This window comes from Crocodylus porosus, unplaced genomic scaffold, assembly GCF_001723895.1.
Source record: "Crocodylus porosus isolate Cpor-Errol unplaced genomic scaffold, CroPor_comp1, whole genome shotgun sequence".
Lineage (NCBI taxonomy): Eukaryota > Metazoa > Chordata > Crocodylia > Crocodylidae > Crocodylus > Crocodylus porosus.
The window spans coordinates 24,998,967-25,024,593 of NW_017728921.1; the positions used below are offsets into that span (position 1 = coordinate 24,998,967).

Sequence of the window (25,627 nt, forward strand, 5' to 3'; positions counted from 1 at the left end):
TCTCAGAGCCTGCTCCAGGCTGAAGAGTGGAGACCAACAACTGCCCTGCATCCCCTGGAAACATTGCCTGTGATGCTGGTGGGTGCTAGATCAGACCTCTGAAACAGGGGCAGACAATAAGGTCCAAGGACCTGGGAGGAAGCTGGGAGAGTTCCCAGGGAGCCTAGGCAGGCTTCCTGCCTTGAGCAGGCGGCTTGACTAGATGACCATCTCTTCCAGCCCTGCTTTCCTATGATCCTATGAGGTATGGGGGCTCTCTCAGCGTGGGATGCCTGTGTTCTGCTTCAGGTGGGTGGGCAGGCAGCACTTCACCTCATGGGCACTTCCCCAGCTCCTTACAGGCACTGTGAGAGTCCTGCTAAGCTGCTGGGCAGGGGCACTTGTGACACGGGCACCCAGTAGCTTCTGCTGGTGCACAGATACTGCAGCAGTAAGAAACTTCCAAGGTCCCCATCCCCTGCACCTACTGCTCTGCGCCCTGCCACCATGCCCGCTTCCTGCCTCTGCTGTTCATCTCCCCTGCTCGTTTTATTAGCACGTGGCTCAGAGAGACATAGCTGCATGATGACACCAAACAAGGGAGGCACCTGGGACCCACCTCAGCCGGGCACAGGATGGATTCCACCAGGAGCTCGATGAGGGGCTGGTAGTACATAGAGGGCAGGATCCGGTCCTCAGCCAGTTGAACTTTCAGCCTCAGGGCACCCAGCTTCCCTCTGCAATGGCACAAGGGGCATCACCCACGTACTTGAACCAGGCCAGTGAGCAGCTCATCTCCAGCCAAGACTATGCCCTACCTCTCATACCCGAATACCTTCAAGGCTGAAGCATAAAACCAAAGCCAAGAATCTTCCGGCAGAGCTTGGCCCCTGCCCCATGGCAAGGGAGCTTCCCCTTGGTCATGCTGTGCCTCTTGATATCAGTGTCCCAGCTACAGCACAACACCGGGGCACTGGTGTGCTTCCCCCAAGGGAGGGATATTGTCCCTTTCCCCCACTCCCTCCTTTCAGCAAGGACCCTGTTTTGGTGAGTCACACTGGCATTAGTTACAGAAGCAACAGAGACACTCAGTGACTTTTCCATCCAGCCATCTATCCATCCATCCCTCCAAGTCTCTAACTTTCCTATTTTAAGGCAAGATGAATGGCAGTAAAATGAAGTAGCTCCTCAGAGTTCACTCAGCACTGGAGCATTTCAGTATGTGCCAGAAGATCAGAGCCGCTGCCTGATAGCTCCTGGGTCTGCTCCGCTCCAGGCTCAAAGCCCCAACCCAGCATGGGCTTATCTGAAAACAGCTAAGCAGTCTGGCTGGCTCCTGCTAGGTCAGGAGCAAAAGGGGCAAGGGTTGTTTTGCATTAACAGACCCCAGAGACTGGGGGAGGAAGCAAAACTCACACACTATTCAAATGCAAAGGCAGCTCCTTCACCTCTTCAGTGCCCATTAAACATGCATGGGAAGATGACAAAAGCTCTGGAGATAAATGACTCCTCTGAGGGCAGGCAGTGTCAGAAAGCCATGCTCTACAGTTGTGGAAACTGAGGCACAGGACAGAGACATGATTCACCCAAGATGAGAACACAGGATGGAGGGCAGCTGGGAACAGGATCCCGGAGACAACTGATGACTGCAGTGCTCTGCTCCTGAACCACACGTCCCCTCCCAGACCTGAGCAAAGAACCCAGGAGTCCCAAGTGCCGACCCCTGCTCCACCTTAACCAGAGCCAGGACCCTAGCCCGTGCTTTCTCTCTCTGCTCTTTCCTTCAGGTGCTAAAGGTGGCACCCTAGGCTCACTGTTTTGATTGTTTACCCAGCATCCTCCTCAGCACTGGGGAAGGGCAGGAGCCTGAACCAGCCTTTGACGGGGGATTTCTGAAGGGTGTCCAGAGAGAACTCAACCTGTGTGGGCAGAGAGAGGGGGGACAGTAAAGAAACAGGAACTCACAGGGAACAACACAGCAGCACAGCAACGACAGTTCACACTGTAACCCTAGCCAACCCCTCCTGCAGGTCCCCCAACCCAGGGGACACACAGGCCCTCTGAGTAGCTGCCAGTTTCGTTCATCCTCGTGCCCAGTTTGCTGCCATTCTCAGGGCTGTTCTAGTGTCATGCACTGACTCCCATGTCCACCTGTTGAACCCTGCAGAGCCAGCATGCTCCAGCCCTGGGACAGGAGGCTGAATGCTTCTTCTGCACCACAAACATACGTAGGCTCCCTCAGTAGCACTAGAATAGGGCAAACTGTTCCCCAGAGGGGCACATGGCTGTCCATGAAGAGGAGCTGTGGTTATGGGCATATCAAAGAAGATACAGAGCAGGGCCCAGACATGCATCCTCCCACTTGTGCCCTGCACAGTGAGCTAGGTTGCAGTCGATTCTCGCAGGCCCCTCAGAGCACCAGCCACCATCAGAACAACTACAGCCCTGGGGGGACTTCAGACCTAAGACCCCTGCTACCTCTTACCTTCTGTTGTAACCAAGCCTGGGGTTACAGTCTCAAACACAAAGTGGGGGGTGAGGGGTGGGGTGGGGAGTAATGCTGTGACTAGTCCCCAGGGCCCATCAGCTCTAACAACATAAACCTCCCTCTCCAGAGTACCAGGAGCTGTCCTTTCACCAGTACCTGCAACAGCCTGTCTGTGGAGCCAGTTAGTAAAAGGCACCCCGTTTCAAGACACCTCCAGAGACCCCCTGCAAAATCCCCTCAGTTCACAAAGACGGGAATCTCTCTCTGCCAGTTCCCGTCTCCCCAGGCTTGTTTCCCTGGCAGGAGGCTAGTGCCAGTCTGGCTGGGCTGAGACACCCCAACAAAATGGTAATCATGTGGGCTCCCTTCCTCCTTCAGGCAGCAATGTGGGGGTCAGGTGAACTGGGCAACAGAGTCTGGTCCCTGCTGCTGGCTTGTGCTGTCTGCTGCCAGGACACAACATTATGTTCCCTGGAGAGCACACGTGCAGTGATTCACAACCATTAGCCTATGTCTGTGTTGGCTTCTCTGGGGCCCTGATTTTTCTGGCAGAGTAAACTGGCCTTAAAGTGCATGAAACTGGCCCTTTGAGAGCCGACCCAGAGCTAGGCTCACAGGATGCCATTACAGGTGGGCATTTCCTCCCTCTGTGAGGATCCTGCCCTGACCATGAGCAGCACTGCCCTGGTGGGACAGGGACTCCTGCTCCTCACATGTCTGAAAGTGGAGGCTTTAGCCCTTTAAGTTATTGGCCTCCTCTCTCCCATGCCCCTCATCACCCCCTAACCCTGTTGGGAGCATGCTGGCTGCCTCCCCTCCTGCATCCCAAGGCCATTGCCAGGGCTGCTCACCTGTCCCAGGAAGTCATTCTTCCCCACCATGTCCCAATCCCACACCTCCATGCTCAGAAGGGGGCCTCTGGTCTCCTTCTCCAGCTCCCTCTCCTCCAGGTCAAACTCCAGCACCTCGTCCCAGTGGGGGAACCGAGTCTTCTTAATGATCTGCAGGGGGACAGAGCAGGTAAGAGTAATTAAAAAAACCAAAGAAACAGGCTGGAAGGCAAAGCAGGTCCTGGAAGAACCTCCTGCTCCTGTCGTGTGCACCTCTCCATCAGTCCTCAAATGCCCCAGACAGATGAAGAGAGGGGTGGCAGGAATGGCCTCTGCCTCTGTTGAAAGCAGAGCCCTCCCTGGTTTACACAGCAGGCAGGAGGGAAATTTAACTCTCTCAGCACAGGCAGCCCCATCAGCCCCTGGTTCGTGCATGGAGGGCCCTGCTCTGCCCAGCTCCTCTGATCTCAGCACTGCTTGCTCCCCTGCTGTGTGTTTCAGGACCCCAGGCACATAGACTCACAGGGGGCTTTTCACAGGGAGAACTCCTGAGGCTGCCGTCTGTCCAACAGCAACTGCAAAGGCCTCATTTCACAGTGTGCTGAGCACCTTCGGTTCATAATGACTGTGACAGGAGATCGGTCAGGTTTCAGCCCTGTCCCATCTCCAGGGGGAGATGCTAAAAGGGAGTTCAGCTAGAGGCAGGCACTGCATAGCTAGTCAGCCCTGTCCACCTCCTTCAAGGCCCATTTCCCCTGCCTCTGAGCTGCCATCACCATGGCATCTGGGCTATATACTAGAGGGGGTTGGATTAAGGACCTGCAGGAAGCATGCTGAGGTACGGTACCACAAGTCCTCCAGCCCGGGACAGGTTGGGCTGTGCAGGCTTCATTGCCCTGGTGCCACTTCCCTCAGCGGATCCCCTGAAGCAGAGCAATCCAGTCTACCAGTTGACACTGAAGGAGCTGGGGAGCAGGGAGGGGATGGTCACTCAAGGCAGCTCTTTGCCTCTTCCCTCCTCCAGTGCCAAGGTCAGACATTACAGGTGACTGCAGAGGTCTCTACAGGTGTCCCTGAGCCCTGCTGCCCAAGCTCATCCTGGCAGGATGGAGGGTTATGGAAGCCAAGTGCAACGTTTGGAAAAAACCCAAAGGCTGTTTGGCAAACAGTTGGGTGGTGTAACATCAGGCCCTAATCCCAGCTGAGCCACAGCCCTGGGCCAACCACAAGGAGTGACGGGAGCCAGCAGCATCATCCTGCAGGAAACGATATGCTTCACAAACCAGTACTGCAGCATTCTTCAGTGACAGGCCAAACCATGCAGTTCCTGAGACCTGTTACAGGGGTGAACAGTTTTGAATGCATCATGGAGCAAGGCTAGAGCCCAGGGTACCTCTAGGCATCCACAATGATAGTCTCTCACCTCATCACTGCTGGCTGGCTCTGACCCTGCGGCATTTCCCACAATCCCTGGCAGCCCAGCTTCTGCCCTGACCTACAGATACCTCAAAAGGTCTCTTCTCTCCATGAGATATGAAGTGAGGTGAAAGGGGTTGGGGGGAAGGGGGCTGGTCCCTTCAGCTCTTGCATTCAGGGAGGTCAGTTGTGAAATCTTGTTCCCTTTGCTTAGATGTCACCCAAGGGCACAGCTCACGCCATGTCACATGTCCTGCTCCCTCCATAGCTGCTTATGTTCAGAGCTCAAGCACCATGTGGATGAGTGCGAGATACATACCACTCACCACTGGGGAACTGCTCTCACAGTTCCCGCTCATGCATCACATCCAGGAGCTCCAAGGGAACATAGGGATGCTTAGGATCCACCCAGGACCCCTCTCCTTGCTGCTCAGTCACTGCAGATCAGAGAACCTTTGCAGCCCACACATGCAGCCTAGTCAGAGAATCAGATTCAGAGGGAGACCCTTCTACTCACAGCTGTCTCCAAGGTCTGGCCATTGCAGGACACTCGTGCAAAGGGGTCTGAGGTGCCGGAGATATCCCGGGGAGCCAGATCCCTGGGGAAAGAGGGAATAGGAGAAGGATGGAGGTGAGTGTCTGGTGCCAAGGTAGAGGTCATGAGTATTTGGGGATGTCTCTGGAGTTGACCTAGGCTGCCCAGCTCAGCGGGGCACTCTGTGAGGACAAAGACTGACAGCTTGTTCTGCATTTGTACTACTCTAGAACCATAGCCCTCCGTACGGAGGCTAGACCCAGAGGGATGACATTGTAGTTCAAAGACAAAATCCTGTCCTTATGCTCACACTTCCAGGGACACATGGTCCGTGCAGAGGATGTGAGCAAGCTGCTGCCATTCATGGGGTTCAGGAAAACAGGCTGCCCCTGAACCAAGGGGGAGGAGGGAGCAGACCCATGTTGCCCCATCACCCATCAGACAAGGGATGTAGGGCAGCATGGGCTCTGGGCAGTAAGAACAAGGATGCACAAAGGACCTGCATGCCCCAGGCTGCTCCCAAAGCACTGCTCCTATGGGGTGAAAGCAGGGAGAACTGAAGGAACAACTGGGAAAGGGGAAACAACCTGAGCCTAGAAAGGGACCACAGCTCAGACCTCAGAGCTCCCTCTCTGGGCCTTTACCTGCCTTCCCACATATTTTGCCTGTTTTCCTTCCCCATCCCTGCATCCTTTACCCACCAGGGCCAAGGTCGCTCAGCCAACCTCCTTCTGCTAATGCGGTTAGCCTCCAGCTCCTGTCCTGATGCTTATGCTCCCCCTCTGTTGTGTGTGCACAGTGGTCAGTCACAAGGCAGCAAAAGGGACTGTCCAGCCTAGTACTCACTGCAGCTGCCAGTTCCAGCCCAAGCAAGGACCCTCACCCTCTCCACCACAACAGGAGATAGAGGTGCTGGGGGTGCTGAGAACAGGGCATAGGATCAAAGCCCCATAGGGATGCAGGTGGCAGTGGCAGGGCTTGCCTGGTGCTTTCACTACTAGGCAGTAGGAACCAACGTCTATCCCTCTGTGAGCCCCCAGTTCCAGACATCTCATGAAAGAGCGATACTTCCCATAAGGAGGTAGCACATGGACACCCATTTCTATGAGGAACTGTTTCAGGGACCCTCTACCCTACTGCTACCACCCCTGTCTCCTCAGAGCGCGTTCCCTGGGGGAGAGGGGGGTCAGGCTCCTGGCAGCTGTTCACAACAACACCCCCTCTCTCCTGGCTCCTGCCCACTCCCATCCTGCACAGACGCATCCTCGTGGCCACTTGGTTGCCTAGGAGCCCACTATGGTTGCTAGGGCAACAGGATGCTTTCTTTGCTTGGCACTGCTCTCTGACAGCCTCCTGTCTGTTGTGTGTGCACATCGCTGCTCTCTGACAGCCTCCTGTCTGTCTGTGTGTGTATGTGCATCGGGCCTGGTACCCCACCCTCCCGTAGCAGTAAGCATGGTTGTGCCAGAGCCACAAGATTACATCTCCTTCATCTGGGACCCCACACTGCTATTTACTCCCCACACTGAGACTCCATCCTCCTAGGACAAGAAGAGCTAAGACTGCAGCAGAACTCAGGACACCTCGGTTCTAGTCCTGGATCAGCTGCCACGACCCAGGACAAACCCCTTCACCACTCAGTGTCTCAGCTTTTCCCATCAGCAAGTGGGGATGATGAGACCTGATTTCTCTGAAAGTGCCTTGAGACTTAAGAGGAGACAAAGAGCAAGAGCCAAGTGGTGTCCATGCTCTGGGAAGGAACTGCAGGCAATGGAAAGAGGGCTGGAAATGAAAGCTATAAAGAATCAGTAGGATGGCATCACCTCACAGCCTGGAAATGGGGCCATGAAGCTACTGAGGCACTTTATCAATTCTTGTGCAAAGAGATTTGTGGGTTAAGGGCACTGATCCTTTCCCCCCAGGACTGCTGAGCGCCATCACTACCCAGCTTCGAACAGTCACATGACATGATGGGTTGGTGTATACATGCATGTACCTGAGTCAGTGAGTATGTGTGTGTGGCAGGGTGTCTCAACCTGAGAAGCATCAAACATCCAACCACATCCAAAGAAGTGTTGCCCAGACCAGCATCCCCTGTCCTGGGAAAGGGCCTAGAATGGTGAGGTAGTTAGGAGGACTGTGGGGCAGGACTGAGGGGCACCAACAGGGCTGGGTGTGGGCACCCAGCACTGGAACAGCAGAACTTTATGGGAAGGGGCTTCAGGCTGGAGCAGTGAAGTGTGGGATCAGGGGTACTGGCAGAGCTCATTGTATGGGAAGCACATGGAGCACATGAAGCCTGGAGCTGCAGTTCAAGTGAAGCTGAGGGGGAGGGAGGAGGGGGCAGTCAGCTCCCAGCTCCATGCCCCATGGAAAGGTATTGCTCAGCTCCTGCTTGTTATCTGGGATAGCCATGAGGGGACACTGACATGAGCCAAGCATGCATGTAGCACATGGAGCCCAGAGCTGGGACACGGATTAAATGGGAAACTCAGGTCTGCACTAGTAGGCAAGGCAGGACTGAAGTGAATCAGCGGAGCTGGGACCGCAGGTGGGCTGGGCTGTGAGCTGGGACTGAGAGGCATGGGCAGAGTTGGCTGTACGGGAATCCCAGACCTGGAATAACAACAGCGGAGCGGCAGGTGCTGGACGAGAAGCATGGGTACAGCTGTGCTGGGGAGCTTATGTAACTCCTGCCCACACGATGCCCAGTCCCTCCCCCAGTTTGTAGAGCTCTAAAGTTTAAACCTCCTCATACTGTGCCAGGAAAGTGTGGGGGGTCATTATCTGAAACATTCACAGAGCTGCCTTTTCTCTCTTCCCAACACCTCATCTCTTCACACTCCTGGGCAAGCTCTCACACCTCCCAGCCACCCCTGGGAGCTCACAGCTCTGGTGAGAAGCTCTCGCCACCTTAGCAGTGAAAATGGAACGGCAAAGGGACTTGAACAAAAATAATGAAATAAAAAGAAAATAAAATGATTAACGCTTTCTGTCCCTACCCTTGAAAGGTGCCTGTTTATCTTCTTCAGCGTCTAGAGAGGAAAGGTTGATTCATTTCCCAACAAGGTCACTGGCTCCTGTGTGACTTTGGCTGCATCACTTAATCTTGCCCTGCCTCAGTTTTTCACCTGTAAAATGGGGATAAACTGACCCTTCCTCTGTCCCTCTTCTCCATCTAGGCTGTGAGCCCTTTGGGACAGGCTCTGTCTCACATCTAGCACAATAAGGCCTAGTCTCCATTGAAGCCTCTAGGCAGATGGGAAGCCAGGGCTAGAAAGGATCTGCAATTCTTCCCTCTTGCTACAGATACCACGCCAGATGGGTAGGGAATGGAGGAAATTTAGTCACAGTTTTTGTGCTGTATCAAATGTGGACTGAATAGCACAGGGGTCAGCAACTGCAGCCAACACCAGGTGCTACAGCGATCAGGGGAAGGGAACAACCTGGAAAACACAAGTGGCTTTGCTTGAACACAGGATCAAGATGGGCTCGGCTGCCCACCTGCTTCTGCCTACAAAATGCAATGGCTTCTCTCCTGTTTGCTTCCTCTGCCCCAACCCCATGAAGCTGTGAGCGTGAGGAGGGAGCATGAGCACAGAACGAAGGGGTAGCACTCAGCTAGTCTAGTTCTCCAGCTGCCTGGCCCTGGGTTGAAGTCAAGACACAGCAGGCATCTCCTGAGGTGGCACAGTCCTATCCAGGGCAGGGGGAAGAGTGTTGGCATCACTTCCAGGAAAATAACTGATTCCCCAAGTTGGCCTCTTACACTGCTTTCCCTGCCTGGAGGGTAACCGACTGGCTGAGTTAGTCTCAAGGATCTGTGGCTCCTTCCTAGAAGGGGGAATCTCCTCAACAGGGCTAGGAGAGAGGGAAGGGGAGATGGCACTGAGAAAAGGCTACAAAGAGGGGTTGTCCAGGGATGGAGTGCATGGAGCCATGTGCTCCTACCTGGCCTCAATCACGTGGCAGTGTAGCACTCTCCTGTGGGGCTCCTCCAGCACCCACAGCTCCAAACGGATCTCCCCCTGCACCTCTTCATTGGGGTCAACTCGCGTCAGGTTGATCCAGCTGTCGATGCCTACAAGGGTGGAGAAGGTTGGGTCAGTACCCTCTGGCCCACCACACCCCAGGGTGCTGGGTGCCAGGAGGGCATAACACAGCATGGAATTTGAATGGCGCTGACAGTCACATGCCATTCTTGCCGATCCTACCACCTGCCCGAGGAGAGGGCTGAGCAGTGGCATCAGCAACACCAAGCACTCAGACACCACAGGTTGGGTATCCCTTGAATCACAAGACTAACAAGCACAGTAATACATGAGGGTCTCTCTTTATCTGCTTTCTGAGCCTAGAGAGGATCCTGTAGTCACTTTTCCAGGCTTTTCTCCACCATCATAAAGGTCAGAAACACTCTTTTATTTTTTAAATGAAAACCTGAGAGTGCCCCCTAATTACATGGCTCCAGGAGCTGGAGCTATGATACCAGAAACCACAAGATGCAGGATAGGATTGTGAATGTCTGGGTGGATCAGGGATGTGAGCAGGTGGCCCCTTCTTAGCCAGGGCATGACACACCTTCTCACTCCATGCAGGGCAATAGGGGACACAGTGCTGCTAGAAGAGTTCTCCACGGGGCCATGAGCATTAATCCCAGGAGGACTCACAGTCTCTGCTCTCTGGAAAAGTCTAACATTTTAAGCTAGGTCTCTGGGTTACAGGGAGGCTACTGCATTGGCATTTGTTGTCTTTCACGCCTGCTATGAACCAGTCACTGTGATGGTGAGATACAACCCTGCATCCCTCCTCCCCAGCACTTACCTCGTGGGTGAGAAGAAATCTGTTCTTTACTGAGTGATATCTTGCCAATGACATCATCATGTCTGCAAGGAACCAGAGCCAAGGATGAGCTATGAGACCCCAAAATTAAATCTCCCTGCATGGACATAGGACATGCTATCTAGTCGACCAACCACTTCCGCAGGCCGCTCACCTCTCCCCGCCTGGAGATACCAGCTTACCTTGAGCCAGGGAGGCACTGATCCCCCCCCACACTGCTAAGCGTGGCATCTTCTCTGCCCAGTTCCCCAACAGGCCGAGCCTCTTCCTCACTGAGGCGCTGAGAACATGGAGCCCATCACTACAGCAACAAGACTGCCCATAACCAGGGATGGCTTTGCCCCCTTTGGAGCTAATGAAGTACTGTGTCCATGTTACAGAACCCAGGAGGATTTAAGTGGACAATCACATGTCCACATATACCCACTCATTTGTGGATTTACCACACACACTGAAGGACCTAGCTCTGGTAACTCCAGCAGCCAGGAGCTCAGAGTTAATACTGCCTCACCTCCTTGCTACACAGACCCCTTTTGTCCAGTCCCTCAGCTCCAGAGGAAAAGACTGTGATGTGTCAATAAATGGCCAGAGAGCTGCTAAGAAAGCTCTGCCGAGGGTATGCCAGGACTTCCCAGTCCCAGCCAGACCCGGTTCTGCCAGCCCAGGGTCCGATTCGCTGAATGAGATCTGTGTTGGCTGCAGTTTACGCCCCGTGCTTGGAAAGGGCGCGGGGCAGCCAGCACCAATGCTCGGAGCTCCTGGCACGCCCGGCCCCGGTGTGGCCGCTCCTCAGATCTGACCCCTCTCCCCTGAGGGTCGTGAGGGCTTCCTAGTCCCAGGCGAGCTCCATGCAGAGATGACGTGAAGTGTTTCCTGACCTGGGATCTTCCCCCATGGCAGGGAAAGGAGAGGAATTGAATGTAGTGAATGCAAATTGTGTGCATCTTCGTGGGGCGTGGGGGGCTTTTCTGGCTGCTGTGAGATATAGGCAAACACTGTGGTTCTCTCTGGCTCCCAGCCAGTGCTGTCTACTGTCACCATAGAGGCCCTTCCCAAGTCCCATGCCCTTATGAAAGGGACAGTGCAATGCTCCTCATCTCGTTGCTATGGAGACGTGCAGGCTGGAACATCCTTCCTAGCAACACAGGGCCTTCAGCGCTCTTATCCGGGCCTCCCAACCCAGGGGACCCTGGAAGGCTGCAGGGGAGCCATAGGGGTCAGGAGGGGGCATTTGCCAGGGCATTAGGGAAAGGAAATCAATGAACAATCCTGCTGCCTGTTTGCTTCTGGCTCAGGAAGGCAATGGGGAGAGGCACAGAGAGCAGGAGCCTGCAGATCTATTGGCTCCAAGCAGCCTCTGCTCAGCAAACCCCTCCCTCCTCCCACCCACTCTAGTGCTCCAAATAGAGCCCGTGCCAGGTGCTGTCCATGCTCTGAGCTCCCCTCCACCTCCCCCTTACCCAATGGTGTCCTCATCCAGCACATAGAAAGTGAGGCTGTGGAAGCCCAGGGGCAGGTGCAGGGTGTACTCTTCACCCCAGAAGGGGTTCAGGTTCTTCCACACAGTCGCAGTCCTGCAAGCACAGAGTGGGAGGGAGAGGGAGAGGTGTTCAATGCCAAGGGCACTTGCAGAGTTGCTCCAGTACCTTCAGCCCAAGGGTATGGGAAGGAGATACAGAGGCTTCGATCAGGTGCAGTGGGGCAAGGGAGAAGGGCAGGCCAAACCTCAGGCCTGGTAGAGCTATCACCCAACCTGCAGCTCCAAGGGATCAAACCATATGTTAGGGACCCAGATGTGATGCTACCTACTCCAGTAGATGCAGCCAACTAAACCCAGAGCACAGCAAAGATCTATAGACAACCTCCCAGCCCTCCCACCACACGGGAATCCTGCTGCTAATTCCTGTGCCCAGCCAACACTCCAAGCATGCAAATGCCAAAACATGGCCATGGACTTGTCCCATCCAGCGGAACATACCTTCCCTTGCGGTACACGCATGCAAGTACACACACACACACACACACACACACACACGTCTGACAGCAGGCACACACGTGCACATCCATGTCTCAGCAACAAATGTGCATGTGCGTCCCCAACAGCACACACATGCACCCATGTCCCTGGCAGTAAGCATGCATCGTGTATGTGTCTTCAACATGCAGGCATATAAGTACATGCATGTGCACACATCTTTAGCAGCATACACACACCCCTCTGAAGCATGCAATTATTGCCAAGTGCAGAGTTAGGGTTGTACAACACTATCTCATGCTCCCCTACAGGCAGCATCCCAGACCTGGCCCATCTGCTAGGGACCACAGGCACTCAGCTTGCAAAACCTGGCTCAAGTGAACCTGAAGGGTGGGAAGGGGGCAGTCAGCTCCCAGCTCCATGCCCTATGGAAAGGTATTGCTCAGCTCCTGCTTGTCATCTGGGGTAGCCATGAGGGGACACTGACATGAGCCAAGCAGTGCATGTAGCACATGGAGCTGGAAGTGGGGGCACTGATTGTATTACTATTTCACTGCTGTTAGGGAAGTGAAGCTTAGACAGGCTTGTGAATTAATCCCAAGATCCCCACGCTGTCCCTGTGCCAGCCCCACAGCCCATCAAACCCCTCTAGTTAATAGTTTACTCAGCATGAGATAACTCCTCTCAGCTCAATCTCTCTTCAAACCCATTTGAATGTCATTAACATTCTCGAGAGCAAATATTTGAGCAGAGATGGGAGGACTGGGATTGAACCAGTGACAGCAAAGCCCAGATTTTTTTTTCTTTTTAAAGGAATTGTTCATGTTCCAAGCCAAATCAGCCAAATCAAGTCAGTCCAGAATCATAAGTGGCCCTACAACCAGCAGACATCCCCCACCCCACCAGGGGCTTCAGATATTTCCAACATCTTTTGGCAGGCATCCTACATGCAGGCCCAAGCTCAGAGGCTTGGGGTTCAGATACCCCCAAGTTTCACCTGCCCTCAGCCATTGGCTGCAGGAGCAAGCTAGGGAGGAGCCTCCCATTTCCATAAAATGGGCATTAAGCCCCATCACATCAACAGGTACTAAACCATGCCAGAAGAACAGTTACCCCTGGGAACACTTAAGGAAAACTGCCTTCTTTGACCCAGATACATGGTGTTTCCCTTGCCAGGTAAGAAAACCTCCAAGCCTGGCTGCTCTGGTGCCTTCATCACTGTGCATGGGGCGAGAGGGAAAGGAAGCCAGATCATTTGGACATGGCAACAGGTTCTAGGCTCCTCACACCCCATAAAATGGGGAATAAAGCACGCTGAAGCAGTTTGCAGCATTTAAGTGCCAGGCAGAGATAAGCCAATCAGCCCTCCCAATCCCTTCTGTGGACAGGAGACTGGAAACCATTGTTAGCCCTGTTTTAGACAGGGGGAAACTGAGGCACAGAGGATCAACTGCAGACACAGTGATCAATGGAACAACCCCAGGAATTAATTTGCTCCAGAGGGATGAAGGGACCAGCAAGTCAGAGATTAGAGCTCTGGACTTCCCTACTCCTGAGTCTCCAACCCTGGGGCACGCAGCACTGGCATCTCAGCCAGCACGGATACAGCATCCTTTGGATGACCTTCAGAGGGATTCCCCAAGCTCCCTCCTGCCTTCATTTTGCATCCAGAACTTCTGCTTTTTCTCCCCTTTTCTTCCGAGGACACCCGAGGCCAAGGACTCAAGCTCTTTCAGGGAATTTAGACCTCCAGGGTAGGAGGAGATGGAGGGGCTGGCTTCTCCCAACTGGGCCACCTTGGCATCCTTGCTTAATAACCACACATGCCAGGAACCTTGCTCTTCATAAGGGGCAGGCTTGGGGGATGAATGAGGAGCCAGGCACCACATGCAGCAGAAAGGATGTGCCAGAGGTGTTTTTAGGCAGTGATCCCTGACAGGCAGGAAGATTCCCCCCCCCACCACCCTCCTTAGCTTTTGCAGCTGGTGCTGACCTCCAGCCTGAAAATTTCTCCCTTGCAAACAAAAAAGAGCTACGGGGAGAGGGGGAGCTGGGAGTCCCTGGGAAAGGAGGGCTTCCGAGAAGGCCCATAGCATCCACACCAGAGCATGTTGCTGCCAGTGGGGTGGGCAAGAATGACCTCAGCATTGGGCCTGGAACTAATGAGCTCCAACTGTTTGGATTCAGACACAGCAGAGAAAAAAATCTAGGCCCAAACTTCACCGGAGGCATCTGATTTAAGTGTCATGGTTAGCTCATCTCAAGTGCTTGGCTATCACCATGGTACAAAGGATGATAGGGTTGCCCTTGATTGCACCTGGGGCTTCAGGGGCAGGACAACTGGAGGGTTCCCAATAAAGGCTGTGCCAGGTGGGAGTGCATGTGGAAATGAATTCCAGAGGAAGAAAGGGAGGGAGGGATAGAAACAGAAGAGCGAAGGAGAGGGGCAGCACAGAATGATGGGACTGTGTGAGAAAGGGGCACTGGATGAACATATGGGGTCCACTCACAGGCATGTCCACCCCACCTGCCCCAGGCCTCTATGCCAGGCCTCTCTCCCCACCCCCATCACTCTCCTAAGCAAGCCCCCAGGCAGCTGGCTAGAAACGGGAGACGCTGCTGACTCTCCAGAAGGGGGAATAATTTATGGACTTCTCCATAGTAACCACTTCATCACTAGACAGCTCCAGAACATCTTCTCTGCACTGCCAGGGGCTTGGGGTGCTGGGAACTGCAGGGGTGGGGAAACGAACCCAGCCCAGGCAATGCTTTCCCACCCCGACCTGCACCAGTGTCCCCTCTGCCTATGGCTGCATTTAGATGCAGGACCACTGCGTTCAGGTTCAGTAGGAGCAAGTTGAATTGATCAGTGTCCTAAGCCAGCCTGGGGATCCACACAAGAGCCGTGCACAGTGGCCCAGCACTGCTCAATTCCCACCCTGCCCCCGAACTTGGCATCCAGAAGTGATGTGGCATGGTGATGTGGCATTAAAGATGCAACATAGCAACACAGGTAGGTGGCTGCACCGTGGTGACAGCCCAGATGCCCTTCGTACCCTGCCATCTATGGCAGCTGGCAATGGGGAGAGCTGCAAGGGTGGCTCAGGGAATGGGACAGAAGAACTGAGGGGCAAGAGTGCCCATCCAGGTAGTGGGGTGGCAGCAACGCACGCTCTGGGAAGCCAGCCTGGGGCAGGTGGAGTTATGGCAAGGGCTAGTGAAGCGGACTGGACCTCACGCAGATTCCTCAGTGTAGTGTGATGCTCTACAACTCTCCCAGTTGAGGATGGCTCAGGGGCAGTAGAGACAGAGGCACCTACTTGTCAAGTGAGCAATATGGAGCCCCCATTGGCACCAGCACCTTCCACCCGAGAACCCCCAGGCTCCTTGTATATCCTAATGAAAAGCACCTCACACCCCCTCTACTCTACGAGGTCAGCATTGTTGCCCCAAGTCACAGAGAGACAGAAGCACAGTGCGATGAAGTCGCTCATTTTCAGAAGGGGCAGAGGATTTTAGATGTGGGCCCAGGGCCTGACTGCCAGAGGTACAGTGACCCCCAGCACTCAGCACCTTCAGCTGGAACAGGGTCCCACTTCTCAGTAGGAAACTCCCTGATACCTCAAACTAGAAGCCCAAAGCAAATGACCTAAAGTTAGCAGTTGCTTCAGTGACTGGTCTGAAGTCAAACAGAGAATCAGTAACAGAGCTGGGATGAGACCCCTGAGCTCCTGGGTTCAGTCCTGTGCTCCACTTCCCTTCTGTCCTACCCTTGTTGTCCCCACTCCTGTCCTGCCCTCTTCTCTTGCCCAAGTGGGGTTGCAAGCCAGGACAACAAGACACTTTCCAAGGGCACAAAGGGAGTGAACCAGCTGGTGAGAAGCTCGCTGATGGGACACAGCGAACACTGACAAAACCCCAGTGCCAGAGAGGTGCCAGTGTTCAAGTCGTTAGTGCCAAGACAGTATTTTGTAGTAAGGAAGTTTGTATAAAAGGAGAAAAGGCTGGAGAGATTTAACCAGAAGGCTACCTTCACAAAACATTCACCTGCAAGAGACACATTAACTCTGCCCCTGCCTAGAGCTCTGGAAAGGTTGGGGGAATGCAACCCTACATCAATTCTGTCCCCAAAGTAGGGACTGATCGCACTGCCTCCCCCAGGCTTTAAACCCCCTCGCATGGGTCCAACAAGCAAAAAGTTCCGTTTTCTTGTGCATGGAGATCCCCAATTCTCTGCTGCACTTGCCTCAGGGCCATGTTTTTACATCCTTCCTGCTTGGGTGGTTTACCACATGGTTTGATTGCCTGGCAGCAACACATGAAAGTCCCTTTTTGAAGCCTGGTTCTATAGCATGCAAGGCTGGGATGTAGTCTCTTAAAATAAGCATGTCTACACAGCAAACTTACCATGTCAGGAGGTAGCAGGCCTCAAACACAATGCTGTTCCATGCATGCTGCATTTGGAGGCAGGATAGCTATACCCATGCAGTGATTCAGGTGGGCTAATCATGTGCAAATTAGCCCACCCCACACTAATTACCCTGCTTGCAGTGCCACATGGACATGGACCCCCTGCTCCCCATCTAGAAGGCAGGGCAGCACATGGTGTTTGAGAGTACTGCTGCCTGGCATGGTAGGTTTAGCACGTGGTTTCAGTCTCCGGGCACAGCATGTCTTCACCCAGTCCAGCTGGCTAAAGGCCCTACTGGCACCACAAAGCTGGCTGGGCAGTTCCAGGAGTGGTGAGGACTTCACTTCCAGGCCTAACACAGCAGCTCTTTGTATTGTGATGGGACTGGACTGGCTATGAGGCATGCTTGCAGGGACCAGGCTGGAAGGCTGGTGGTGATGGCCCCAGTGGCACCAATTTTAGTCTGTGTCACATCCTGGAAACTCCACAGGAACTTGGCCTGCAGACACAATATGAGCCAGACAGGGGCACTCTGCTGTGCACTTTGGTCTCTGCTACACCCAACAGCTGACCCCTGCCAGGGAACCCTCCCAGCTCCTGCCCAGCCCAGCCCCAGGTCCACTCCCAGCTGGAGACAGGCACTCACCTGGCTACAACCTCGTTGTCGACTTTGACGATGCAGTAGGGGTCACTGGAACCAGACCTTGGGAGGGAAGGCAAACATGCAGTATTACCTGGAGCACTGGTGGGAAGCAGGTCCTCCCATAGGGCTCTGACACACTGGAGGCGAGCACTGTAGGAGCCTGGGGAAGGCTCTGGCAGGACTTCACCTGGTGACAGAGGCTGTGTGGCTTTGCGGTGTGCAGCACCAGTCACTATGGTGTATGGAGTCAGGCACTCTTGCCCGGGTAGAGGAGAGGCTGCACCCATAGGATGCCCCCTGAGAAGAGCAAGTTGGAACAACTACCTCCTATAACAGGACATCTGATGGGTGAAGTGATCACTGAATCAATGGTATCTCCCCACGCCCCTGAGCAAACCGCCTTCAGGCAGGCTCCCTTCCCCTTCCCACCCCCACCCCTCCCCCCCAATGCTCATCTCCACATACACCTTCCAGTGACAAACCCCTCAACCCTAGCTGCACTGCTGGGCCCATCTGCTCCACCTGGGCACCTTGACCCCTCTGCTTTAACCCTACATGCCAAGCCTACATGCTATTTCTTACAGGGAGAAATTACTCTTTGGGAAGCAGCAGTTTATATTGGTAATGGGGGGGCAGCACAGAGGAAAGAGGAAAAGGCCCGTGTAGGGAAGGATTGCAGGGAGCAACAACTTCTATTGAAGACAGTGCCCACCTGAGGGAACCACCACAGGCTTCGGTCCAGCCCCCTGGTGTCTGCAGGAATCCCACAGGAAGAACGTCTCATAGTGCTTGAGGGCTGCTGAACCAGGACCAAGTCCATGATGACAGAACTGTAAAGGACCATTTGGTCCTGAAAGGGAAGCTGTTGATGGTGGGAGTGGGGTAAGGGTGTTTGCCAAGGGCTCAGGCAGCTTCTCAATGTGCCTTCTGTCAGCCCCCCTGGACAAACTGGTGTGGTGGGGTTCCCCAGACTTGCTTGGAGGCACTGTTCTGACAGGATCAGGGATAACCTCTGCTTTACCAAATCTGCCAAGGGATATTGACCCAGGGAATGACCTGTTAGCAGCAGGCAGTTCCCCTCCGAGTAACGAACCCTGGAGAGCGAGGGCTAGGATTTCTGCTTGATGGAAGGCAGGAAGTTTCCCTCCTCAGTGAGACCAGCTGGGAGAGGACTGGAAGTCTGGAGTCTGGCAGCAGGCTATGCTGGATGGAGACAATAACTCAAAGGAACCAGGGCACAGCCACTGAGCAGGACTGGGCAGGGTTTGCCCTGGACTGGAAGGGCCACCAGGGGATCATCAAAAGCAGGGATCAAACCCGCAGCCTTGATTCTACACCATGAGCCTCTGCTGCTTGCTCAGGATGAGCCACCTATGCAAGCCAAACCTAATGCAAGCTTCTTGACCTCTGTACATGGGCCAGTGATTCACATTCAGATCATTAGCCCAGAGTCTCAGGGGTTTGCTTTTCAGGACAGGTTTGTCACAGGTATGCTGAAGGCAGGATAAATTCACACCTTTTAGAGACTAACAAAAGTAGGCTACTTTGGTGCAAATCTACCCTGTCTTCTACCTGACTTCAGGCTAACATGGGTAACTACATCTCTTTGCACATTAGTTACATGCTGCCAGAGTCAAGTTCCCCTTATAGTTTCCACAGGACCCAGCACCCCCACTGTCCCCAAGCTATCCTCTGGAGGGACACATGTCGAGACAAGCAAAGATTTGCTGCATTGCTCCAAGCTGCAACCCAGGCCCACCCCAGAGGTGGCTGCATTCCACACATAGGCATGGAGGAGGCTGTGTAGGTATCATATCCACTGGAGGATCTTGAAAGGGGTGGTATTTAGGATTAAAGACACAAGACCAGTCAAAAATACTGTATTGAGTTGAGGAAGTAAGAAAGGCTGAGAAGCACAGGATAAACCTGCTACCTTTCAGAGATAAAGATCCATGGAAATAGTGCCCTCGCTGTGTTAGTGTGTCCTGGTGTTTCTGTGCTCACACCTCTCTGCCTGGGGATATAAACTTGCTCCTTTGTGCTGAGATCTTCTAGGATCCCTTCCCAACCCATCATGGCTGGACTAGTCTCCCTTTCAGGAGGAATTGTAGGACAGCAGTGGAGGACTGTCACTGCTTGAGTGATTTAAATTTGGCTCATTACAAAATGAGCGAGTTACAGCCTGAAGTTAATCAGACCCAGCTACAGCTGACCCCTAAATTGTATAATTTCACCTGGAATTCAAATTTAGCCTCCAAACACAGCTAAAGGCTGGCATGCACATGAACAATAGGGAGAGGTTTGGGCTACAACCTGGATAGGAGCCCAGGGTTAACTGCATAACATGCCCTCAGAGGTGAAATGCTACCTGCAGGGCCAGCCTGACACCTATAATGACTCTGGAAATAAGCCTCCTCTGAGCTCTCCGAATGGGCAAGCAGCCAATGAATTCTAATGCACAGGTTCAGGGCCCCACATGCTACAGCACATTAACCAGAGCAAACAATGCTGTCCAAATAGGTCCATTCAAGCCATGGTATCTCCTTGCTCCCATCACCCCCCAGAGCGACTTTCCTATTCCTTCTGGAATATGCTGGGTTCTTGCACCTCAGGGGTTAAGCTCACAGTTTCTATAACAAGGGGAAAGTCTCAATACCATATTTATTAGCTGTCTGGCATGAGCACCAACCATGGACCAGGACTGTACTGAGCTAGGCACTGTACACATTCAGTGCATGGTTTATATGCCAAGATTGCTGGCTGGCAGTGGTTCAAATCCTGGTTACAGGAGCCTCAGCCCTAGCAGGGCAGCTCTGTCCTTTCCAGCAGATGAAACGTTGCTCTACACGGGCAATGACAGCTGGATTCCAAGCAACCAGAACTGGCTTATGCCAGTAGCACTGACTTCAATGGGAGCAGAATTTGACCCATATGCAGCCCTGTTGAAAGTCTCACAGCACTTCTTGCAAGAGTCAGAGTTCCCTCAACTACCATTTTACCGTCCTCCCATCAAACTATGTCGTTTTATATCCAGGCAGCTGCCCAACCACCCAGACATAGCTGCATGGCTCTAGAACATACAGCACTTGGAGGCCTTTAGGATGAAAGCTGGAGATCTGCCAGTGTCCATGTATATATGTCTCTGCTGCCTTTTCCACCAACAAGCCCATCAGACAGGACTATTTTTCCCTTTCCCTCTGCATACAACACCAGATAACCTGCTCTTACCCCAGAGGTGAAGGTGCATATTGGCTCTTTGTGTCACCATGTGAAAATCTCCCTGGAAAAGGGTTTTATCCAAGCATCCCCAGGCTCTGCCACTACACCAGCCCACAGAGTTTCTGTAGCAACCCACCTCCCAGTGTCATGATGCCGGGACACACACCATGTCACCATGACATGATGAGTCTCTCTCAACTGCCTGGGGCCTACCTGGACTTAACCCTTTCTTGACATTGAGGGCAAGGCAGTTTCCTGAGCAACCACAATGTTGCAGCTAAAAAAAAAAAAAAAAGAAGAGAGAGAGAGAGAGAGAGAGAGGAAAGAAACAAGGAGCTCAGACAAGGGAGTTACCTAAAACGGTGCCCAGTAGCACAGTAATAATCTACTCAGAGCTATTTCCTGTGTAAACATATGAGAACAAGCCAGTACTCCTTGCGGTGAGGTAGATTTGCTCCAGTTAAAGCCACAGCCAGGCTCCCACGTCAACAGTGATTTTTCTCTCCTTTATTACGTGAAGAAGAAAAAAGCCTTGAACGTCTCACTATAAGACTAGATCAATCGGACAGCTTACAGTGCCCATATTAGGATACTGTCATGTCCTTCTTGTCGCAGACCCACATCGAGCCCACTCCTGCTTGCACATTCATTTTGTGACTTCTTCAGCTCAAATCACAGAGGTCTATGCTGTCAGCATCAAAAAGCCCAGGGTTCAAGCCCCTCTAGGGAAGGGTAATTATCTAAGCATGAAGAACTCTTGAGAATTTGCAGTCATGTTACTAAGAGAGGCATAAGTCATGGAGAGTTTTAAACAAGAGCTAATATTTCTTTTTCTTGCCGGTTTTGGAAAGGCAAGTGCCATAAAATCTGGGTATACTCACTATACCTTTTGGGAGAGATTTGCATGGAACTGAAATAGCAAAATCTCCTCTTTGTCCTCAGGCACATGTGTTTTGCATCAGACATCCAAGGAAGAATGTAAGCCCCAGTCTTGCAAGCTCATCTTCAGGTCTGGACCTCTAGCCTGCAAGAAGCCTCACAACACCCCGGGTCTGAACAAATCTCTATGCCGATCCAATTCCAGGAGGGGGGCCACTGCTGGTTCCTCTAGGGGCTGCTGTACTTAAGGGGCTGCTGCCGCCTCAACGAGGTCAGTACAGCATGGCAGCAGAGCCTCTTACTGGAGTAATGGTGAAAGACAAAAGAAGGGTATTTTTTCTGCTGGCTCAACTACACCCTAACCCTGAACAGCAGAAGCTAAGCAGATAGGGTTGGCCAAGACACCTAAGCCAGCTAGAGGGTGTGATCTTTGCAGAATAGACCAGGCCTCAGTGATGAGACCCATCACTACATGGAGGTAGTTCATGATAACTGCAACTCCAGCACAGTTCTGATCAAAGAGCCTCCTCCTCTGGCTAGCATAGGCAAGGCAGGTGACTAAGCCCAGCCTAAGTAACACTTAGCAGCCGAGACTTGGGACCTGGAGAAAAAAAAATGCACATAAAAAATATGTACTTCCCCACTTGCACCAGTATAATTAAGCCTGGCTCAGATCCCCCACATCCCAGGCACAGAGGGGGACCTGTCAGAGGCTTTTCACTCCAGCTCACATTGACCTTGGCAGTTGGCACATCTATGGCAAAGGAACTTTAGACACAACATGGATAAGGAAGACCTAGGACCACCCAGAAAAGGACCACAGAATTACATATCCAGCTCCTATGCATCAGCAGAGGTCCACTGACCACAGTAAAGCCAGCCAACGTGAGAGGCTAATATGTGGATTACTTTATTCCAGAGCGTTTAAAACAAACTCCAACACACTGCTTTGGATGCAGAAAAAATTAACTTCATAGAAGCAACTGGTCTTTATTAGGAGGTACAGTGTGGGTCATAAGGTATTCCCCGAAAAGGCCACTAATAGGTTGCTAGTGAATTGTGGCACTAGCCACAACAGCAAGAAGACTGTTTGCAGCCCCAGATTTTATCTGCTGAGAAGTGTTACTTTTGACTGGTCCAAAGTATTATGAATTTGCTAAACTAGCAAAGCCAACAAAGCTACAATATCTAGTTCCATGGAATCATAGGAAAGCAGAGCTAGGAGGGACAACCTGCCCAAGGGAGGTTCACCCTTGTCTAAGACAGTGATCTTCAAACTTTTTTGATCGCGCATCCCTATCAGTAAAAAATTTCTGAGCATGCACCCCCAATATATGTATATTTATATAAATATAAATAGAAGTTCTAATATTTTCTTCCTGCACCCCAATGAATCGTCTTGCACACACCCCACTTTGGAGACTACTGGTCTAAGACATCCTAGATAAGCGTTTGTCTGATCTGCTCTTCAAAACTTTGGGAACAAACCCTTACACAAAACTACCAGGTACAATGCCAGAAACATCAAAAACACTCTTTAACTTGCAATGGATCAGGCAAGAGAATGGGAGAGCACTATCCATGTCATGCTACTGCAAGGAAAGGAAGTAGTTAGAATACATTCAAAAGATCCAAGGATTTTCACATTTTTTACATGAAAGGATCAATTTCATTTTAAACACACACACACACACACACACACACACACTAAATGATCAAAAAAAATCAGAAGACACATCAAGGAACTTAAGATTCATTCATTTTTAGAACTTGTAATCTTAGTAGGCCACCTGAGGTTTTTTTTTAATTTGAGTGAGAAGTGGAGGGCTACTGACTTGTGGTTTTTGATCGTTTGCAGTAAGCTCATTGCAGATAAAGTGTTTACTTACTAATGATAGCATTATTTGCATAATATTTACCTAATTCTTTGGTAACAAACTACTTTATGTATCTTAACACTTAGTAGAGAGCAATCAAAGGAGGTTCATATGTACAGAAGCAATTTGCATGTACAGATAAATATGACTAGCTCGTACTCATAATTTAGGTTCCTTTCACTGTGCTTTGAAGTGCTGGTTACTTGATAACATCCCTACTAATGAAGAAGAATTTATTTCCTCTCTTTTGCTGTGCTTGCTTCCCTCCTCAGACCCGATTCAAAAGCTTGTCTAACTTTATTTCAACCAAGCAGCTGATCTCACCCTTAAAAAGTCCTTTCCTGTCAAAGTAGATTTGTCCCTTGTAACTCAGATGTTTGCTACCTAAAATGGTTAAGAATTCAGAATTTACTTATAGCGAAAAAGTGCCAGAAAGGAGAGGTTATATAGGTTCTCTCTGTCACCCAGGATAGAATCAACTATCCCTAAATCAATCCCAGTGGATGTTAGTCTAACCTCCTCTGAAAATACCTTCAATGATGGAAATGCCACAGCTTCCCTAGGGCATCTATTCCAGTGCCTAATTCTCTGTACTAGCTTTCCTTAATCTCCAAACTAAATGCCCCTTGCTACAGTTCAAATCCAGGACTACTTTTGCTACCACCAGTGGACACTGGGAGTAATATAGAACCTTCTTTGCATGAAATTTCAACATAGTTGAAGGCTGTTATCATGTCTTCCTCACTCTTCTCTTATCTAGACTAAACAAACCCAGTTCTTTCAACCTTTCCCCCTCCTTATTTGGTGCCAAATATTTAGCTCTTAATTCTTCGTTACCTTGGGCTTCTCAGCATTACATCTGTTTTGCACTATGCTGTCCTACTCTGTTGAGTTACTCCACTGAACACAAGGCAGTTACTCTTGATACACACCAGAGTAAGTGAGAGGAAAGCAGGGTCCTTGTTCTTTTTGGGACCCAGCTGCACAGCTGTATTCCTCTGGGATAACAGAGCTCAAAACTAATGTGAGGGCTGAAGACAAAGCACTCTTGGTCAAAGGGATCCAGCTATGGAACAATATGTCAAAGGCTAGATAAATCCAGGTTCTGACCCTCTTACGACAACGCCACCTGTCCTGAATTGTTTAGGAACAGTGCATCTGCACAGGGGGTCGGTTTAGAGTAGAGGTACCAAACGCATTCAATCCTGTGGGGTGGGTGAGGGTTGTGTGGCTGGTCTGCAGGCTAGACTGGATACACAGCCTGGCCCCATGCACCAGCCCCAGCACTTAGGATTGGTCCAGCTCATGGGCAGCTCATGCAGCATGCACCAGGTCCAGCCCAGTATGCCCATGCAGCCTGTGCTGGCCCCAATCCAAGGCTCAGGCTGCATACAGCATACAGGCCAACATGGGACACATGCTGCATGCAGCACCATGCTGGACCAAGCCTGCATGCTGGTTCCTTTATGCACGGATGGTTTGTGGGCCCAGAGCACTGCATGCAGCATACGGGGTCAGTCCAAGACCCACGGGCCAGATCTTTGACACCCTTGTCTAGGCTAGTGATTCTCAGCCAGGGCTCCATTGCACCCTGGGGTACCGTGAGATCCTTTAAGGGGTGCCATGGGGTGCCACAGTGTTAGCACTGATGGGCATGCAGACATGATTCACAAGGGATTTCAAACAGGAATCCATGGTGTCAAAAACATTTGGCTCTACTGTGGTCTTTCTGAGGTCTTTGCAACAGAAGAATTGCTCTATTATGTCCCCTTACTCAAAAAATGAGCGAAAGCCAAGAGCTGGCATTTTTGCAGGGTGCCATAAGTCTACTGAAGGGTGCCTTAAGTGTAAAAAGGACGATAACCACTGGTCTAGGTGACCCTTGGAAGCTCTTGCTGACTATGATTCTTCTATACTAATGCTACGAAACCTTTTCAAAAAAGGTTCTTTCCACCTCTGAATGACTCTTGCAATCCTGACACTAGCTGGAATCCTAAAAATCAATCTCTCTAAAACCAACCAAATAGAGATCGGATCTCTAAAAGGGGCAAAATGCCAAAAAAATCTATGAAGTCCAATAGGCACTTGCCTATGGCTACCAAATTTACAGGGAAGGTGCCGAGATACCGTGATGGTGGGTATAAAACCCTAGTTTAGGTTGGGAGGTTCTGTAAATATCAGCCTGTGTTAATTCTCTTCTCCTACCAGGTTTACTCCATAGCAACTGATCTTACACTGGCTGGGCCCATTCACTGGTTATTTGCATCCATGCGCAACAGGAGAAAAATTCATCACCACCAATGAAGGATGCAAAAATCATGACTTCACCCGCCAAACCAAGGGAGTCAAACATGACCAAACCAACAACCCCAGTGTATATTTTTTTTAATTTGCCTCTGAGAGCTCCCAGTAATTTTATTTATTTTTTTGAGTTTTCCTCTACTTCCCTCATGTCTAGAAAGTGCTTTTTTTTAAAAAAACAAAATAAAAGCTGCCCCTCTTGCACAATCACCTGCCTCCAAGAGCTGGGGCTGGA

At 51.7% G+C, this 25,627-nt stretch overlaps 1 protein-coding gene across 1 annotated transcript in view; it reads right to left on the minus strand.

Annotated features, from left to right (window-relative positions):
• The window catches only part of RASAL1 (RAS protein activator like 1), a 45,756-nt gene extending 25,272 nt beyond the window's left edge, over positions 1 to 20,484 (minus strand). The window contains exons 1-9 of the mRNA XM_019539415.1: positions 20,472 to 20,484; positions 17,120 to 17,207; positions 11,548 to 11,661; positions 10,070 to 10,131; positions 9,200 to 9,329; positions 5,231 to 5,312; positions 3,319 to 3,468; positions 1,810 to 1,898; positions 599 to 716 (exon numbers count right to left, since the gene is read on the minus strand). Of these exons, the coding sequence (XP_019394960.1) occupies positions 599 to 716; positions 1,810 to 1,898; positions 3,319 to 3,468; positions 5,231 to 5,312; positions 9,200 to 9,329; positions 10,070 to 10,131; positions 11,548 to 11,661; positions 17,120 to 17,207; positions 20,472 to 20,484 (846 nt within the window). The remainder of the gene's footprint in view (positions 1 to 598; positions 717 to 1,809; positions 1,899 to 3,318; positions 3,469 to 5,230; positions 5,313 to 9,199; positions 9,330 to 10,069; positions 10,132 to 11,547; positions 11,662 to 17,119; positions 17,208 to 20,471) is intronic.
• Between the last annotated feature and the right edge of the window lie 5,143 nt (positions 20,485 to 25,627).